This window comes from Lepidochelys kempii, chromosome 5, assembly GCF_965140285.1.
Source record: "Lepidochelys kempii isolate rLepKem1 chromosome 5, rLepKem1.hap1, whole genome shotgun sequence".
NCBI lineage: Eukaryota > Metazoa > Chordata > Testudines > Cheloniidae > Lepidochelys > Lepidochelys kempii.
In genome coordinates, this window is record NC_136384.1 from 109959044 (window position 1) to 109973840 (window position 14797).

General features: G+C 42.4%; 1 protein-coding gene across 2 annotated transcripts in view; it reads left to right on the forward strand.

Annotated features, from left to right (window-relative positions):
* The window catches only part of CCDC171 (coiled-coil domain containing 171), a 235024-nt gene that overhangs the window by 23678 nt on the left and 196549 nt on the right, over positions 1–14797 (forward strand). For both annotated transcript variants that reach the window (XM_073345441.1, XM_073345440.1), the window contains exon 6: positions 4941–5131. In XM_073345441.1, coding sequence (XP_073201542.1) covers positions 4941–5131 — 191 coding nt within the window. The remainder of the gene's footprint in view (positions 1–4940; positions 5132–14797) is intronic.

Here is a 14797-nt window from a genome sequence, read left to right on the forward strand (position 1 = left end):
CCCCCCATTTTGGGGGACCTGCAGTCCGCTGTTCAGCCACTTTCCTTAGTGGCTACTGCATCAAATTGTCTGGCCACCTCCTTGTGGCCCCAGCATCCTCTTTGCCCTTACCTCAGGGTCTCCACTTGCAAACCCCAGCAACTGGCTAGGAGCTGTCTCTTGCTCCCCCAGTCCCTGCTCTGTCCAGGGGGCTGGCAGTTCTTTCAGCCCTCCAGAGACCCAGTCCTTCCTCCTTGGGCTTCCTGCAGAGAACTGCCTTCCTCTATCCTGCAGTTCCCTTTTTATATGGGCCTGCATGGCCCTGATTGGGCGCTCCCTTCAGCCCTTCTCTTATTAGCTGCCTCCTGCGCAGCCTCTCTAGGGCTCTGTTAACCCCTTAGAGCCCAGTGTGGGGCAGATGCCCCATCACAGCCATCTTTTTGCCTAAGAGTGCTCTATTTCGGGGGTTCTCAACCTTTTTCTGTCTTAGGCCCCTGCAACATGCTTTAAAAACTCCGTGGCCCACCTGTGCCACAACAACTGCTTTTCTGCATATAAAAGCCAGGGGCGACGTTAGAGGTAGCAAATAGGGCAGTTGCCCAGGGCCCCATGTCACAGGGGGCCCCCCCAAGGCTACATTGTTCAGGCTTCAGCTTCAACCCCAAGTGATGGGGTTCAGGGCCCTGGGCTTCAGACCCATGCAGTGGGGCTTCAGCTTTCCACCCTGAGCCCCAGTGAGTCTAATGCTGGCCCTGCTTGGCAGACCCCCGAAGCCTGCTCACAGCCCTCCAGGGGGCTCAGACCCCTGGCTGAGAACCACTGCTCTATTTGAATGGATCATCATCGAGACTTAGCTCCATTTTTAGCCTGGTGTAACCACCCCTTGGACTTTCATCCAAAGATGGAGGTAAAAAACAGCAGAGAAAGCACAGACTAGCCGTACCATGAAAATGGAGTTTGTAATTTGATATAGATATCATAATATCTAATTAATTGTAATCATAATTAATCTAATTAATGTAATTTGATATAGATATCAGAGTTCATAATATCAAACATCCTCTGTATATAGATTTCCCAAAGCATCACATAACACTGTCCTCTTTGAATCTTTCTTCTGACTTCTGCAAGAAGTTTAAGCTGCTTTTGCTCAACTGTCTGCCTCTCAGCCATCATTTTCAACTTCTTTTTGTCCCATTCTTTGTTCTCCTTCCATGCAACGTTCCTTACATTACAGTCACATGCAAAGTTTAAAAAAAAAACTGGGGTTTGTGCTTTTTTTCTTTACTTGTCATGTGTGAAAGAGGACTTGAGAGTGGTGTGTGGGTGTTGTTTTTAATGAAGCTTTTTTTCTACTTGTCTTTTATATGGCCTAATATACTCTGAAAGACTGAGTGGATAATTGGCAGGTTTGTGATTGAAAAGGGAAGTGATTTGTTATTGTTAAAATACACCACCTTTTTAGCTTAAATAGTTAGGATAAAATATATCTGTGTTTAGGATTCAGCAACCCCACTCATTCAATTAAGGGGCTAGAATGCTCTTAATTCATATTTTTGAGCTTTCCAAGAAAGAACACTAGATTTGACATGGCAATTACCTTAGAAATACCAGCCAAGTTGTTTTTTTTTCTACTTCCTTGAAATTAAAAATCCTTTGGCTTTCAGGGGTGCCGTATACATTGCAAGGAGAAGTGGGGGGGAAAAGGCACAAATTCAATGTGGTTTCTTTTGCAAGCCATCATTAAACACTGCAGGCTAAAGACTTAGTTGTTAGTTTCCTATTTATAGAGAAGTTCTCTATGTTCCTTCCTATACCTACTAATCATAGCATTCTTTTATCAGCTTTTCAGCATCTCCAATTTAATCATTTGAGCATTGTAAGACACAATCTACCTAAAGTGCCAGCTGTCAAAATCTTGTTTTGTGACTATTTCTAGGTTTAATGAACTAATTAGCCGATGAAAAGAGTCCAGTCAGGATTATGTTGCTTCTCTGTTCTCTATCAGTTTATGGCTGAACGTTCATTCTCCCCAGTGGATTGGAGCCTTCTCCAGTCTTTTCTTGATTGCTTGCTGCTTAATGGCCCTTGTCTCAATGGTTTAATGCTTTATTAGATGGGCCCCTCTATGAGCTTGCAGTCTTCTTAGGGTTGCCAGGTGTCTGGTTTTTGACCGGAACACCCTGTCGAAAACGGACCTTGGCAGCTCCGTCCAGCACTGCTGACCGGGCTGTTAAGTCGCGTTGGTACAAGGCTGGCAGACTCTATACCTGGCTCATCAAGGCTCCCCAGAAATGGTGACATGTGCCTTGGCTCCTAGGCAGAGGTTCAGCCAGGGCGGCTCCGCACCCTGCCCCGAGTGCCAGCTCTGCAGCTGTGGGCGGAGGTAGTGTGTAGAGCCACCTGGCCGCACCTCCACCTAGGAGCTGAGGGACATGTTGACGCTTCCAGGAGCTGCCTGAAGTAAGCACCACCTGCGCCCTACACCCCTTTCCCAATCCTTTGACCCAGCCCTGAGCCCTGTTCCACACCTAAACTCCCTCCATACCCCGAATCCCCTCCTGTGCTCCAACACATTACTCCAGTTCTGAACCCGCTCCTGCACACCAAAACTCTTGGCCCCAGCCCGGAGCCCCCCTCATGTACTCCAAATTCCTCATCCCCGGTCCTACCCCAGAGCCCACACTCCAACCCCCTGCCTCAGCGTGGAGCCCCCTCCCACACTCTGAACTCCTTGGTCCCAGCCTGGAGCCTCATCCTGCACCCCAAACCCCTCATCCATGGTCCCACCCAGAGCCCTCACCCCCTCCCGTGCCCCAACCCCTTGCCCTAGCCTGAGCCCCCTCCTGCACCCTGAACCCCTCATTTCTGGCCCCACCTTGAAGCCTGCATCCTCAGCGGGAGCCCTCACAGTCCCCCCCGCCCCCAACCTCAACCTCCTGCCCCAACCTGGTGAAAGTGAGCGAGGGTAGTGGGGAGCGAGCAACAGAGTGGGGGGGATGGAGTGAGCAGGGGGAGGGGACTCTGAGAAGGGAAGAGGCCTTAGGGAAGTGGGTGGGGCAAGGGTGTTTGGTTTTGTGCGGTTAGAAAGTTGGCAACCCTAAGTCTTCCAGTCTTTTCTGTGGATTCTTCTTTCTCCTCTGGCAACCTTTGGTTTGTGCCATTAATTATCTTTTTCCCCTTAGTTTATCCTGTCTGTAACCCATTTTAGAAAATCTTTTTTCTTTTTTGCACTTTTAAAATTTAGAAGAAATGAGAAAATGATCGTGGAAGGGAGGAACTTGTGAAGATCTCTGCATTTGAAAGTTGTGCTCAGTTACCTCTCAGTACCACACTGTGTATTAAGTAAAATGAGAAACTCAAATAATGTAAAGTTAGCTTAATATGAAATCCACATCTGAAAAATGAACCACTACTTTGTAGCTGATCAACCATATACATAAAATAGTAATAGTAACACGGGTTTCAACAGACCATACTGGCAGCATCTTTAGTTTAGTTTAGGGCAGGGGTACAAACACAAATACATACAATCTTGACTCTATAATATACCATCCTATCCTGAATGGGATTTCCTGTCATGGAGGTTGAGCTTCCTTTAACAACAGAGAGTTTCTTTGGAAAATTTATTCCTTTTCTGTCCAGTCTAACTTATATTTCAGGATCTTCTATAGCTCCTGCACATGTATACCCCAGTGCGAATCTTCACTGAAGTCAGTGAGGCTCTGGGTCAGTGTAAAGGGGCCCAATCACTTGCATGCAGTTGTAGAGTTGGAGTCTAAATGTTTCCTGCAGAGTAAGAGGATTTTTAAAGAGGCTAAGTTAGGTCAGGCTGCATATGGGGCAACAAGGAAGCCCAGAATAATTTAGGATTTGTTGTTTTATTTTTTTTTTTAAAGGATTAAGAGTTAGTCGGGTAGAAGAGTTGGGTCCTGTAATGGGATTTGAAGAAAATCAAGTGAAATATAGAGAGGCTGTTCACAAGTATGGGAAGGCAGTGAGTGAGAGAGATCCCCCAATTTGGAGGGGTTGGGGAAAGAGACAGAAGGAAGTCTGGTATTCAGAGAGTATATAGAATTGTTAGAAAAGGGAGTTGAGATTAGGTAAGGGAATTGAACCTTCAATTAATTGTATACTGGATTTTGAACTAAATGAGAAACTAATTGAGATTTGGGGATACAGAGACTGTGTTCCCCCTATTGGACATAGTGATCTTTAGAGAGCTGGGAATTACAGTAGTTGGAGACAGGAGAAATCAGTATGAATCATGGTTGAAAGGAAGAGTACTAGAGTATTGGGCGGGGCAGTGTTACAGTTATACATGTGACAGACGGCAGATGTGGTGAGTTCCTAGCTTCTAGATGGTATGTAATGGATACCAGGATAACCTATATAGAAGGGAGAAGTAGTTGGTAGAGCTTTTGTCGAAGGATGCTCTTATCTGTTAGCAGACTATCAATATTGAATTGGGCTGAAGGAAGTTAAGGTGAAGACAGGAGTTGAAGCTGAAGAAAGAAAGCCAAGTAAAAAGACACCTAGTGAAGGAGATACAGAAAGTGATATCTGTGTACAAGTGATACCCAAAACAAAACATGGAAATCAGTTGGGCAAGGGGAACGAACTATATGGAAATATGAAGTTAACCACTCCAAGTTTCAGTCTCTCCATTTTACAAATGGAGTTAATTCTTAACTATTCATAGGGATGTTGTGAGGTTCAATTTATTAAAGTCTGTAAAGCATTTTGAGATCTCTTATGAAAGATGCTACAGAAATGCAAACTATTGATATTATTGCTGCAGTATAATATCAAAAGTAATCTACAGCTCCAGAATCATTACTATTCTAACCTTTTTTCTGTTACATGCTTAAAGGATCTGAATACATAGTAGAGCTAACACTACTTTTACCTTCTTTAAAAAAAATTAACTTAGCAGACGATGTTTCTCTTTTAAATAATAGGCATGAATGCAGAGCTTCAACAGAAATTGGCTGAGACCGAGAAAGTGTTTCATATTTCTCAGCAGAATTGGAAGGAACAGCAGCAAAGACTTACAAGTGACTTAGAAGAGAAAGATAACATCCTCAAGACCTGTAATAGTGAATATGAGTTACTTCTGAAGGAGAGGACTAAACTGGAAAATGTTATACAGGTATAAAGTTTAAATACAAGTAATGAATGGAGTGACATAATAATGTCTGGACTTTTTATTTGTGCATGAATAATTTTTTTCTGAACAAAAGAAAAAAGTCAGACAATGTTCCATAGAATGTGAAATATTTCAGCACAGACTTACAAAAGTACACTCTTTCTTCCTTTTGAGGGTTATACTGTAGCAATATACAACTCCTGAGTCACTGATTCTTATATAAAAAAGTCTCCAAACTTACTACTTTTAAAAAAACAAATTTTGTATATGGCCTGTGTGAAATGGAGAGAAGCTCCACTGATGGTTACAGTGGAAACATTAGTGTAGATAGGGCTGCAGTTAGTTGCTGGTGTTCTAAACACTCAGAACAGGGTGACACAGTGATGACTTTCAGTGCCTAGTCTAAGCTAGCATTTCTGCAGGTGGTGCTGAACTGTTGGTGCCAAAATTTTCTGCCATTTGGCAAAAATGCCTCGTACATCAAGACAGATTGTCAGGCTTCTTCTTATATTGCAGTTGCATGCTGCTCTTCAGATAAGTCTTTGCGTTAATTTGTATTCCAAAACAACAACAAAATTAAGGCACCCAAACAACTTTATTGTGCCCTGTGGTGACATCTTGCACTAACTATGCAAGAGGGTACATCTCCATTTGAACTGGAGCTGTAAGTCCCAGCTTGTGTAGATATACCGACACTAGGTCGTCTCAAGCTAGTGTGCTAAAAATAGCAGTGTAGCTGGGTTAACACAGGTGGCAGCTCAGCTAAATCATACCTCCCAGCTCAAATGTAGATATGCCTGATGAGAAGTGACTGTCCACAAACATGACAGAGAGAAAAAGAACAGATCACTCCTTTAGAGCCCATCTTCATGTATTTAGACAAGGGGGGAGATTCTTGGATATTCCCGTTTTCCTCTTTTATTTCTCCTTTTAAGACTTCACATTGAGCTGAGAACAGTTGGACATGTTTTCTTCCAATCCAATCAACTCCATTCCTGTGCTAGCCTCAAGGAGTTCTGAGAAGTAACATGAAGCGTTCTAGGTCTTGGGTAGCCTAGAAGCTAAATCCCAATCCGTGCAAGCCTACGGGTAGGACGCTAGTCATGGAAGTGATTTTTTAAATACACTTTCAGCCCAGATCTACATGTCTGTAAGACTAGACAGCAAGGATTAAATGGTTCTTTGAGGCACAGTAGATTTGATATTATTATATGTAACACTTTTTTAAATAGGATTTTGTAACTTCTTATGAGTTTTAATAATAAAACAAGACTGTCTGCATCAAGGAGACTCTGGAGCATCACAAGGAGCAGAGGAATATGCTGGAATCGCAAATCAGAGAGACAGCATTAAAGGAGTTTAGGTTTCAGTTAGAGCAGTGTGAAGCAGAAAGAAGAGAGTTCCAGTTTATGTTGCAGGTATTTTATTTATAATAAAGCACTAACTAAAAAAAAATGCCTATTATGTACATAGGATAAGCCAAGCATCATACCATCGCTTAATTCATTTTATTAATAGATCATTTAATAGCTGTCAACACTTTAATTAATTTTAAAAATCTTGTGAATATAGTAATTGTGAAAGGTGTTGACCTATTTGATCCCTGGAGATTGAACTACACTATTTATCCACAGAGCAGGGAAGAATGGGCAGCAGTAGCTTTTTAAAAAATCAATGTCTCTTTTTTCTGTGCAGGGGAAAGTCCACAGATCCAGTACCGTTGGTCTTCCCCTTTAAAGAGAAGGCAATTAATTTTTCATCTCCATTTGAACCCAGGCCATTCTTCTAAGACTGTCAGCAAGCATGCCAGTTGTGTAATTGACTTTGAAGTGGACATTGTCTCTAACCACTAAAATTATTTTGCACAGGTCACTGAAGATAAATCTTGGTCACTACTGACCTGAGCTGAATATAAATCAGTTAAGCTAATGGTGAAAAGTTCAGTCATGTCACTAAATCACTGGTCCCCCAAACATTCAGACCCCTATTTTTGAGGCTTTAGTTATGATAACAGATAGTTACACATTATATTATACATTTAACAAATGTCTGCAGTGTCCTGATGGAACAATTACTGTGTCTCTATTTGTATCAGAAGATGTATTAAGAATTGTTCTGGTTCAACAAGTAGGAGGACTACAAAAGCCAGTCTGAGTAGTTACATTAGACAAATGCTTGATGAAACACCCCATAATGAAACTTTATTTTCTCTATCTCTACATTTATTAAAAATGCTGAATCTTCTCCTGTGTAACTTTAGAACATGTTATTGATCCATTCCACTCTTTGTAAATAAGTCCACAAGTATATGTCAGGTGCTATTTTTGTTTTTTGTTTTTAATTTACCTCAACCCCCCCATACTCTTTTAACTAAATGGTTTAAATTTAGATCCTGGGTCAGATTTTTGCTGTGACTTTAGGAGCAATGTATAGAGAACGGAGCAGGGAGAATCACTCCCTGTATTTTGATTCCAAGAGCAATCTTTACGTTCTGTTTGAAGGTAGGACCTAGTAATGATGCTGTGCTGGTGAAATGATGAGCAGAAATCAAGTAGTAGGCTGGTGCTGTGTGCAGTGTATGTGTGTCTTTCCTTTTTTCTTTTTCCCCCTTTTTTTTTTTAAAACTGCTGAAGGTCCTGTATTATTAGAGGCTGTCCATAAGTTACATAACACATTTTTGTGGATTTTCTGTCCCTTGTAAAACTTTCTAATACTGAACAAACACACACAATTAAGGACCCACCTACCCCTTAATGTGTTATATAATTTATGGATAGCCCCTTAGTAATAGTAGTAGTAGTAGTAATAGCAGTAGGAGCGTGGACACTGGTGATGGACCAGGACCTGTGATGGGGTGTTCGTTTACCCCATACAAGAGTGGAAGGGGTTAATGGAGGCCTCATGGGCCTTCCGCACTCTGTCCCATAAAAGCTGGATGAATGCACTATAAGGTGGATAGAAAGTTGGCTAGACTGTCGGGTTCAACGGGTAGTGATCAATGGCTCCATGTCTAGTTGGCAGCCGGTATCAAGCGGAGTGCCCCAAGGGTCGGTCCTCGGGCTGGTTTTGTTCAATATCTTCATAAATGATCTGGAGGATGGCGTGGATTGCACCCTCAGCAAGTTTGCAGATGACACTAAACTGGGAGGAGAGGTAGATACGCTGGAGGGCAGGGATAGGATACAGAGGGCCTAGACAAATTAGAGGATTGGGCCAAAAGAAATCTGATGAGGTTCAACAAGGACAAATGCAGAGTCCTGCACTTAGGACGGAAGAATCCCATACACCGCTACAGACTAGGGACCAAATGGCTAGGCAGCAGTTCTGCAGAAAAGGACCTAGGGGTTACAGTGGACGAGAAGCTGGATATGAGTCAACAGCGTGCCCTTGTTGCCAAGAAGGCCAATGGCATTTTGGGATGTATATGTAGGGGCATGGCCAGCAGATCGAGGGACATGTTCCCCTCTATTCGACATTGTGAGGCCTCATCTGGAGTACTGTGTCCAGTTTTGGGCCTCACCTACAAGAAGGATGTGGAAAAATTGGAAAGTCCAGCGGAGGGCAACAAAAATGATTAGGGGTCTGGAACACATGACTTATGAGGAGAGGCTGAGGGAACTGGGATTGTTTAGTCTGCGGAAGTGAAGAATGAGGGGGGATTTGATAGCTGCTTTCAACTACCTGAAAGGTGGTTCCAAAGAGGATGGATTTAGACTGTTCTCAGTGGTAGCTGATGACAGAACAAGGAGTAATGGTCTGAAGTTGCAGTGGGGGAGGTTTAGGTTGGATAATAGGAAAAACATTTTCACTAGGAGGGTGGTGAAACACTGGAATGCGTTACCTAGGGAGGTGGTGGAATCTCCTTCCTTAGAAGTGTTTAAGGTCAGGCTTGACAAAGCCCTGGCTGGGATGCTTTAGTTGGGGATTGGTCCTGCTTTGAGCAGGGGGTTGGACTAGATGGGCTCCTGAGGTCCCTTCCAACCCTGATATTCTATGAAAGAGCAGTGGAAGTGAGTCCTCCAAGCAGCCTAGAGAGGCTGTGCTGGAAGCAGCCAATAGAAGAGAGGCTGTATGGAGCAGATAATCAGGGCCCAGCGGGCTAGTACAAAAGGAGCTACAGGGTGGAGCAAGAGTCAGTTGCAGCTGGGAGCCCAAGGAGTGAGGACTGTGTTCTTGGCAAGCTGCAGCAAGGATAGCACCTTGGACAGAGCAGTTGCTGGCTGACTGCTGGGACTTGCTAGCTGAAAGCCCTGAGGGGTGAAGGAGGTGCTACTGCTATGGGAAAGTGGCCTAGGGAATTGAAGCAGCATTGAAGGAAGTTAAGGAGACTCAGCAGGAGGCTACTATCTACAGGGTCCCTGCGCTGGGACCTGGAGTAGTGGGTGGGCCTGGGTCTCCCATTAGCTATGGGGGAAGTGGCTGGAATAATTGGCTGAACCCTGGAAGGGGAAAATACAGATGATGATGATTGGCCTGAGGGCTGAGTCATGAAGAGGATGCTGAAGTACTTGGATTGAGGCTGGTCTGCAGGTGTAGATGATGATGGGAGAGGCAGTACCAGGAGGGGGCGCACTGGCAGAGCTAATCCCTGTGACAGCCACCAGGAAGTGCCACCATGATGATCAGACCCTGTGGTAGGACCCGATTGGGCTAAGTGCTGTACGAACACAGAACAAAACGGTCCATACCCCAAAGAGCTTACCAGCTAAATATAAGATAAGAGACAGCATTTGAAGTCAGACAGATGGGTGAGTACAAGCAGACAATGAAATGATATTTGTCAGCGTAGAGGCAGTGGTATTGGTGCATCAGTGACCCAACTGTTATGTATTTTGTTTTTTTGTTTGTTTTTTTTGTAGGCATCTTGGCAAAGGAGAGTTTTAAGGAAGAGTTTTAAAAAAGATGATGCCCGGGTTATGGCCTGAATGACTGGCAGGATTGTGGTGTTGTCCACAGTGATTGAGAAAGGAAGTAATAAGGAGGAAGGAGATTAGGAGCTTTGTTTTAGTGATATTGAGCTTGCGCTCATGGCTAGATATCCATGACTTGATGTCACAGAGAGAGAGAGACAGGTGGGGACAGAAAGAAACAGGTCTGGAGTAGAGAGGTAGATTTGTAAGTCATTGGCATGGAGATGGTGGTTGAATTTGAGATTGAGATTACCTTAAATTGCAGAGGGAGAAGATAAAGAGACCAAGGATAGAGCCCTGTGGACTCCCCTCCGCCTTCCACAGAAAGATTGAGGCAGATGAGGAGGAGCCTCCACAGGATATGCAGAAGAAATAATTAGAGAGGTGAAAGAGAACCAGGACAGGTCAGAGTTATGGAAGTGAAGGCAGGATGAGATTTCAAGAGGAGCATGGTTGACTGTGCCAGAGGGGCTGACGGGTCAAGAAGGATGAGGATGGAGTACTGGTTCTGAGCTTTGTATAGGAAAAGTGGTCATCGGAGACTATAGTAAGAGCAGTTACAGTCAAGTGCAAGGGGTAGAAATCTGATTGGAGAAGGTCTAAGATGGAATTGGAGGAGAGGAACTCTGAACATGCCATCTATAATTGCTGTCCAATTAGTTTAAAGTTGAAAGGGATTTGGTGGAATAAAGATATGGGGCTGTTTGGGGGGGGTCCCCCATATTAAATTTACAGAGGTCAAGGAAGTAGGGTTGCTGATAGCTCCTTATTCCTAGAATAGCCGTGAGATGGGATCACTGCTCTGAGCTTCAGTGTCTTTACCCAGTAGCAGCAGCAGCCTCCTTTCCTCACAGGGTGGCTGCACTCTGCCCTTATTACTCCTCTGCTTTGATTTGAATCTGCATTTTCCCTCATGGGCTTTCTATTCTTCCTAAGATACCATGTAAATATGGATTTTTATTAAATATATACTGACTGTCTCAATCACTAGTTGATAGTAATTATCTGTGGTTTAGTTTTAAATTCTGTTTTGTTTGATAGCCAGATTTGACGTGTGAGTAAAAAATCAGCAAGCAGCCACAATCATGGAAGTTGAATGCAAAAGTGTGCCAGTCTCTCTGACATTGAGCACTTACAGCTACATTTAAAATACTGACCTCTAGTTGTGTACTCAGTTATATTTGGGTGTGAAATTGAAGGACAAGTTGAGGTTTCTTTTAAAAATGTGGGCCTTAATCTGTATTTTGAAAGCTAGAGGAACAGTGTAGTGCATAAACTCTTGAAGACAGGCTTGGAGTTAATGTTCATAACAGGATACAGAATTGAATCCAGCTTAAACTATTGAAGTGTGTCTTTAGGAGACAGAGGGAAAATAATCTGCTTTCTAACACACTGCAGTGTGGCTCTCCCTAGTGTGCTTGGAATGCTAGCTGGTTTACAACTAAGAGGCATAAATTCAGTAATAAATGCAATAGCATCACCTTGTGGTTAACCTAGAAAATACTTTCCTGGTGAGTACTATGGGTTTTTTTGTGTGTAAGCATGCCTGCACCTCTTACACAGTGAAAGGCAATTATCCTTGTACCTTTTGAGTATACATGATACCATTGCTCATTTAGGAGTTGATTAGGTGTGGAGCCCTCCTGTGAGCTACTGAGAGCCCTGAACTCCCACTAACTTCAATGGGAACCGGCAGGAGAGCTCAGTACCCTTCAGGACCAAGTCCATAATGTGTGAATAAAAAAATCACTATACTTATGGCTCTTGCGCTAGAATATTCTTAAAATAACATTGTAATTGAACTTTCCATCCCACTTCCCTCCTCCTTAGTGTTCTCTGTACTATATTGTGAATATAAGGGATGTTTGTTCAAAGGGAACAATATAATATCTTCCCCATAGTGGAGATAATACTATCTATTAGTTTATGCACAGCTAATGTAGACCCAGCACAAGTTCAGATATCAGCTTTCCTCCATTTCTCATTATTACCTGCTCCAAAAAGCATCTGCTAACATACTGATAAACACACAGTTGCTAACTTCAGTGTCACAAGAGTAGAAAATAGGATTTTAGCTCAGACTTTCTCTAGTGTAGTGTTTGGATTATTTTTAGCAGTGCCATAATACCTTTTCCAATTGCCCATATTTTTTCACATACATTTTACACTAGTGGTCATCTTTCCAGGAGACACCAATGAAACCATGGCGTGCTGCCTATGAATAACCTAACTGAAAGAGACTCTAAACCTATTTTTGGTTGTTAGTAGCTCACTATATTTGGTGGATCTCGATCTTTTATATAGCATCTGATAGGTCATGATAAAATCATTGTATTTCTGTTACGTTCTCGTGGCTCAACTTTTTTACTTTTTTTACTGAGGTTTCTAAAACACTCAGTTGGAGCTGGTTTCAGGAAATCCATTTTAAGCTTTAGCAAGGGCTTGTGTTTCCTCAACCGTTGCACATGGGTAAGGTCTTGTCAGACTTCACTTTCTGCTAAATGCTTGTGTGAATAGTTCTCTCTCTCTCTCTCTCCCCCTCCCCACTTTGGAGATGCCCAATGATTAGTAATTTCTAGGAATAAGTGTACATGACATAGCAGTAGTAGCAGAATTTGAAGACCAAATGCATATCTCTCTGGTAATACTTTTTTATTACCAGAAGGAGGGTTTATTGCAGTCATGCTATTTTCTGCACAGAAAACCGTTTTGAAAAATTGTGTCTTTAAAGATCCTCTGTCTAAATCACTGGATTTATGTCTTGCTTCTGATACTAGTTATGGAAAAGCTTAGAGCTGTCCACCAAACCACAGCTATTCTTTCTGGAACATTTGGGAGCTCCTGCTTAACTATGTGCTCGGGATATTGGGGGCTCAATACTTGTATGGTCTTTTTTATCATCTATGGTTTTTGTGGGTTCTATAGATGTAATTACACGGAACTGCTGGGTGTCTGCAGATAGATTAATAATGATCCCAGTGGTGGTTTAGCTTGATAGTGCATCCACCATACATGGACATTTACACAAGGACAGCTTATAGTACCATAAACAATGTATAGCACTATAAACTTTAATTATTTATAGTTCATCTAGACTGTTTTGTAAAATAGTTCAATCAGTTTCTAAACAGAAAACTATTCCTACTCAAAATCTCCAGAAACCTGAATTATTTACAGCCTGTGGAGACAATGTTTATAAAAACAGTTGAAGCAGTTTCCAGTAGAAATATTTTTTTCCTTTCCAGTCTCACCAGTTGGGATTTAGAGAAACACCACATGCTGTTCACATAGGAAATTATTTCAAATTTCAGATAAACTCTTATCTTATTCTTTATTAAATATATAAATGAATATCCCAGAGTAGACCGACCTTTTACAATTTTTCTAGCTGTACCCCAGCAGAATATTTGCTCAGTATGATCCACTTGTTGCTGCCTTAAAAGGCCGTTTAGGGAAAAAAAAAGTCTGCCTCCAGACTATAGGTGAAATTCTGCCTCTTGCTCCAAGCTTATCTTGACACAGGAGGAAAGGAAATGAAGAGGTACCATCAGGAAGCTGGTTATAGCTCCCTGAGTCTCAGGTTGCCCCAACTCAGATGTACAAAAGCATAGAACAGCTAGCTAGGGGCCCTAAAGAGGGAAGAGTTCTCCACCTGTGTCATTACCCCCTTCTCACTTCCCCTAACTATACTTCCTTAAGCTGGTGGGGAGAGGAGGCTGGCTTAGGAGCAGCTCTGCAAGCTTTACACATTTTGAGAATTCCCCTCTAACTGGGAGACTGGATTTGTCTTGGAATGTGTGTAAAAGATTATTGTTTTGCATGATACTGTGTTAGAAATGTGTGTATGTCTTCATTTGATTTAAACTTACTTACTAATCTTACCTAGTTTTGTATAACGTTTGTTCAGTCTCTGTCTAGATAAAGTGGTTATCAGAACAACAAATGTGTAACAGATTTTGGGGACATGGAAACAATACTTAGGAAGAGTCATCTTGTTTCTTGACCAATTTGGAAACAGGTGGAAGTAAGGAAATTGAACAGAAGAATAAATTCTGCAATTTAGACTCTTCTGTAAAAGGATAAACTGTTTGTTAAACCTTGATGAAGTAAATTTGATTTGTGCATTTACTTCTTGCAATACTTTGAAGTCTGTTTTGAGGCAGAAGGATAGGTATAGAGAATGAATATGGCAAATTAGGCAGCTATTTTAGCACAATTATTCTCACCATTTACTAGCTCATGACCCCATATCCCCAGTATCCATCTTAAATTTTGCTTGCGGAGGGGCGCAGGAGACGGGAGTAGCAGAAAAGACAAATACTACTTCCCTACTCATATTGGTTTGTCTTGGTTTTTGTGTTACAGTATCACAAGTATTCAACATAGTATTATTTTGTACGTTTGTCTTGTGCTGTATTGTGATACATATATTGTGATTTTTTTTTATTATTATTATTTTTTTCATAAAACATGCTCACTTCAACTTTTCTGGCTCCGTTTTTCCCCTCCTCTCACTTTACAGCATCTCTTTCCATCCAGCCAGCCAAGTTTCTCACACTCCTATCTAGGGAGCTACCTGAGCATAAGGAAAAGGTGGCCTAAAAAGGAGCTACAACACTGGGTACTGGGCAGGGGGAGGAGCTGAAAGGAGGTACCTCTCTAGGTGCTGAGTGAGCCCTGTTGGCTGAAGAGAAGTTCTGTGTGATGAAGTGGAGGTCAAATTCCCTGCATCAATGGAGAAGCTGGTGGGAGAGTAAAG